General features: G+C 43.9%; 1 protein-coding gene across 1 annotated transcript; it reads left to right on the top strand.

Moving 5' to 3' along the window:
• The first annotated feature begins 710 nt into the window (after window positions 1–710).
• Window positions 711–4294, top strand: LOC106970350 (olfactory receptor 2M4-like). The gene is made up of 3 exons (XM_015066965.3): window positions 711–719; window positions 1155–1222; window positions 3364–4294. Exons 1-3 carry the CDS (start codon window positions 711–713, stop codon window positions 4292–4294), a joined length of 1008 nt encoding a protein of 335 aa, XP_014922451.3.
• The last annotated feature ends 451 nt before the right edge of the window (window positions 4295–4745 follow it).

Here is a 4745-nt window from a genome sequence, read left to right as displayed (position 1 = left end):
TCATCACATTGCTGTGATACAACATACAAACCAACAATGGCTGGATCATGGCACAAAAATAGAACTCTGACCCACAAACTATAGCAATTTGTCCAGGAATCAACCCCCTTATCTATAATAAACAGCCTAGGAAGTCAGCCTGCCATAAGTCCAACTTGGAAGAAATCGGACTTCTAACTTTAGTAAAATCTAGGAAGATAAACGGTAATTTCTGTAACAATAGTACTCAAATTAATATTTTTGGTTAATAACTTCCAGCTTCCCTAATTCTCCACTTCCAACTTAAGACAAACCAGAGAAATCCCAACATGTCCCTAACCACCCTGCTTTTAGTTAACCTATCTCCTTCTTTCCTATGCCAACAATTCCCAGTTGGAGCAAACCTGAAGCTTCTCTTTTTTTCCACTCTAAAGTTTAACCACTCTACCTTTGAGTCTCTGCCAAAATACAAGTGGAAGTGGCTGACTGCCTTGATATGAAAGCTCTGAATAAATAGCCTTTTCTTTTCTCATTTGGCTGGTCTTCATTTATGTCCACAGTGCTCAGTAAGTATTTGTTGAATGACCAATCAAATAAAATAGAACATCAACTGAGTACAAGTTTTGCAGAATAACTGACCAGGGTCCTGTCATGCATGACAAAACTCCCAGATTGTAGGTTTAGGTATTCACTCTGACCCTCAGTGATGATCATGTTCTCTTCCAGCACCCATGGGTGAGGTAAGGGTGAAGACCTCTGAGAGAAGTGTGAGTGAATATGTCAGGGGATGTCCCGTAGGTGCCTTCTTCCTTTGTTTAGATGCAATCTGGGGTGTTTTTCAGAGTTATGGCTATGGGGAATGAACTTTTTCCTGAAGTCAATTCATTAATTTTGGCTTCTTCCTTAGTGTGGAGATTCTGTCTATTCCCTGAGCTCATTATGAGCTGGATTAGGTGTCCTGAAACATCTGATATGCAACTAGAGATATAAACCTGGGACATGAGCTCATTGTCAGTTTTATGAGAAACAGAAGAGCATCTTGGATGTTTAGTTCCATAAGTTTTTATTTTGGGGCCTTAGAGTTTGGAGGAAAGTGTGTGTAAAGCCTTTCCCAAGCCACCATTTGGTCACACATTGCCCTAAGGATTAGACATTTGCATGGTTCTTGGGTCTAGCACATCTCAGCTGAGATTCACAAGGTGGAGCAGAAGGTGAACTGTGGTGAACTGAATGGGGTTGGGAGGTGCTGAAGGGTGTGAGGGAAGACCTGACAGATGAGATACTAAAAGTGACCAAGAAGTGAGAGAAGTTCTTCTGACTTCAGTCTTCAGCCTAGAGACTTACACTGGACACAGATACCTCCTTGATGTCAGGTGACAAAAGTTGTTGGCATCAGAGACCAGATAGATGGTAATCTAGTTTAACTGGGCAAAATTGTGTCCTTGTTTATCCATTCTCTAGTCTCTGGACTGAGCTCCACAGTCAGCAGGCAGACCTGTTGACCCTTCCCACACATGTTTCCATGCCACTCTGGTGACTGTGGCTGTGTTCCATTCCTGCCTGTGCTGATATTGGAATCTACATCCCTGAGCTGTGTTCTGGCTCCATTTACTGGAATGTCTCTGTAACTTGCTATGTCTTATGACTTTCCTATCTACTGCCATGATCTGACTCTAGACAGCTTTCTCACCACTTCCAAAATAAAGCCAGAGTTATGCACACAGATGGCCCTATTCCAGTGCATGTAAACCTATTTCCCCATCATAATCACCTGGAGGGCTTTTAAAAATCCACATATAAGGGACCTTTTTCATACTCAGTGACCCAGAGACCCAGGGGTGGTATCAAGGCATCTTTACTTAATAAATAAATTTTAAAAAAGGATATCCCCTGGAGTTCTACCACTTCTGGAGTGAGCACTGGCTGTTCCTTCCTTAGTAAATTCAGTGAGAGTGTCTTAGAATATTCAGTGGTTCTAATTAGGTTAGTACCTAACCTAGGTTTGGCACTATGTGAAGTGACTGGTGTACAACTGGGAGATAGGCATATTCCAGTCTCTTCTCTCCTTTCCAAGGAAGAGAGTGGTGGATATGTCCAGAGAGGCATCATGAGATTCTCATGATACATTTGACATCAATATTTAGCTCTGTTTCAGTACCTGTATTGGATAAACACAATAAGTAAATCACATAAATAAATAAGGAAACAAACAAATAAAATGAAAATCTTCATCCAACATAGAAAACATTTTTATTTTTGAACAAGCATTAAACCAGAATGTGATGCCCATTACTGAGGTAATCTGCTGAGAGAATGCAAAACAGAAGAAATATCACCCTTTTATAGACAGGCAGTAACACCCCATTACAAATATGCTTTTGAGATAAACAAGAACTGGTCTTCAAGTAAGAGGATTTGACAGTACCATTTGTGACACGTAGCTCATCTTAGATTCACCTGGTAAAGGGGGTTGCAATCTGTGTTAGTTAATTGGCTTTATCCAAAGGAAAAATAAACTTCTCACACTTTATGACAAGAGGTGGTTTTGCCACTTAGAGCATGGTGCCTGCTGAATTAGGGTCCTACTCTCCCACAGAGCCTGGGAGATAGGGGCACTACCTTCCTTGATAATTACATTTCAAGGAGATGGATCCTAGGTTCTTGAGAAAGACACTCCTGGATCAGAAAGCTGGCAAGAAGCTTACTTAGTTTTTAAAAGTTTTAAATAAAAGGCAGAAACAAGGAGGTTTACAATGAAAAGTTTTCTAAAGTAAATGCTCTAAGAGGGGGTAATCACTTCTTTTATTTTTTTATAAATGTTTATTTACTTGTTTCTTTTAATGGGGAGATGGGGCATAATAAGTATCCTAAGCAGGCTCTTCAGTGTCAGCGCAGAGCCCCCAACGTGAGGCTCAATCCCACAAACAGTAGATCATGACTTGAGCCAAAATCAAGAGTTGGGAGCATAACTGACTGAGCCACCCAGGTGCTCCTAATTTTTAGTTTGCATTTATCCTTACACCTGTCATCCCTTTTCTCTCCTCGTTTCTCTTTCTTGTCTCCCAATACCTCACTTCCCCTCTTAAACCTATGTCTTAAGTCTACAGCTATTCACCTGTCATTTAAGCCCCTTATCTCTATCCCTTGCATTCACTGGCTCCCTTCCTCTGGGGTTCTGCTCCTTGTGTTTTGAGAGAAGTAAGGATCACATCTTGGTAGATAAGGATCTGAGGGAAGCTGAAGAAAAAATGGATTTTCACTGCAGGAGGAAAGGGTGGGGCCATGTCAGAGGGTCAGGCTCTGTCTTTTAGAAGAAACAGGAGAAATATGGTTATTTGGAGATGCCAGATTAGTAGTTTCATTTGTTTGCTCCTTTGTTCTCAGGATCTCAGCCATAGAGCTCTGGAGCCGCACCTCCCTACCAGACTTCATCGTTTTGGGACTGTTCAGTTACTCAACATATGATTTCCTCTTTTTTTTTTTTTCCCTTATCCTTCTGGCCTTTGTTGCTGCCCTGGTTGGCAACATCTTTCTCCTGCTCATCCAGGCTAATAGGCACCTGCACACTCCAATGTACTTTTTCCTCACCCAACTCTCCATAATGGATCTGATCATGATGAACACAGTGGTGCCCAAGATGGCAGCTAATCTCTTGGGCCATAAGTTCATCTGTTGGGGTGGCTGTTCTACTCAGGTCTTCCTAGTGGTCAGGGTAGGAGGAGCAGAGTGCTTCCTCTTGGCAATCATGGCCTATGACCGGTATGTGGCAGTCTGCCACCCCCTGCAGTATCCTGTGCTTATGAACTGGCAGGTTTGCTCCCTCCTGGCCCTGGCATCCTGGATGGGTGGGGTGGCTGACAGTGTTATGGATGTGGGCATGGTCTTAAGTTCCCCCTGCTGTCACTCTCTGGAGGTGGATCACTTCTTCTGTGAGGTCCCTGCCTTGCTGCACCTCTCATGTGCTGACACCTCGCTCTTTGAGGATCTCATCTATGCTTGCTGTGTGGTCATGCTGCTGCTGCCGCCCCTTGGTGTCATTGTGGTTTCCTATGCCCAGGTCCTTGAAGCTGTCATTAGGATTCCCTCCACTGAGGGTAAACAGAAGGCTCTGACCACTTGTTCCTCCCACCTGGCTGTGGTGGGTCTGTACTATGGAGGAGCCATGTTCAGCTACATGCAGTGGGCCTCTACTAAAACACCAGTGAGAGACCAAGCCACCTCCATCTTCTACACCATCCTCACTCCAATGCTCAACCCACTCATTTACAGTCTGAGGAACAGGGACTGTTTTAAACAGGGACTGTTTTACTTTTAAAAGTAAAAACTCTGATTTGAATTTTGGCATGACGAATCACCCATGGTCTCTTGCCCTTTAAGGAATACCTGGCTCCCTTTTTGTGGTTCGCAGGGCCTCCCAGTCTGGCCTCCAAGCCACCTCCAGTCACGTATTGTACCCCAGCCCTGCTGCAGCTTTCAGGTTTTCAAAGGATTTCTTGCTTTTGTTGCATGAACTGTGCCTTTTCCCACTCTGTGGTGCTTTCTTCTGGGGATCGAGCTAACTCCTCATCTTTCAGGCCTCTTTCCTCCCAGAGACCTTCCTTGTCCCCACCTTATCCCCTGCTCAGGCAGGGAGCCCATCATACACCCACTTCACTCCACAGTTTCTCAGTTCCCAGCCCTTATGCTCCTGCTATATGTAAGTGGTCGATGCCTTTACTCCCTGCTAGGCCATAAAATACAGCCCCTGGTGCAAGGCATGACACCTT

This window comes from Acinonyx jubatus, chromosome A1, assembly GCF_027475565.1.
Source record: "Acinonyx jubatus isolate Ajub_Pintada_27869175 chromosome A1, VMU_Ajub_asm_v1.0, whole genome shotgun sequence".
In the NCBI taxonomy this organism is placed as follows: domain Eukaryota; kingdom Metazoa; phylum Chordata; class Mammalia; order Carnivora; family Felidae; genus Acinonyx; species Acinonyx jubatus.
The sequence above is the reverse complement of the archived record's forward strand: the minus strand, read 5'-3'. Positions and strand labels throughout refer to the sequence as shown.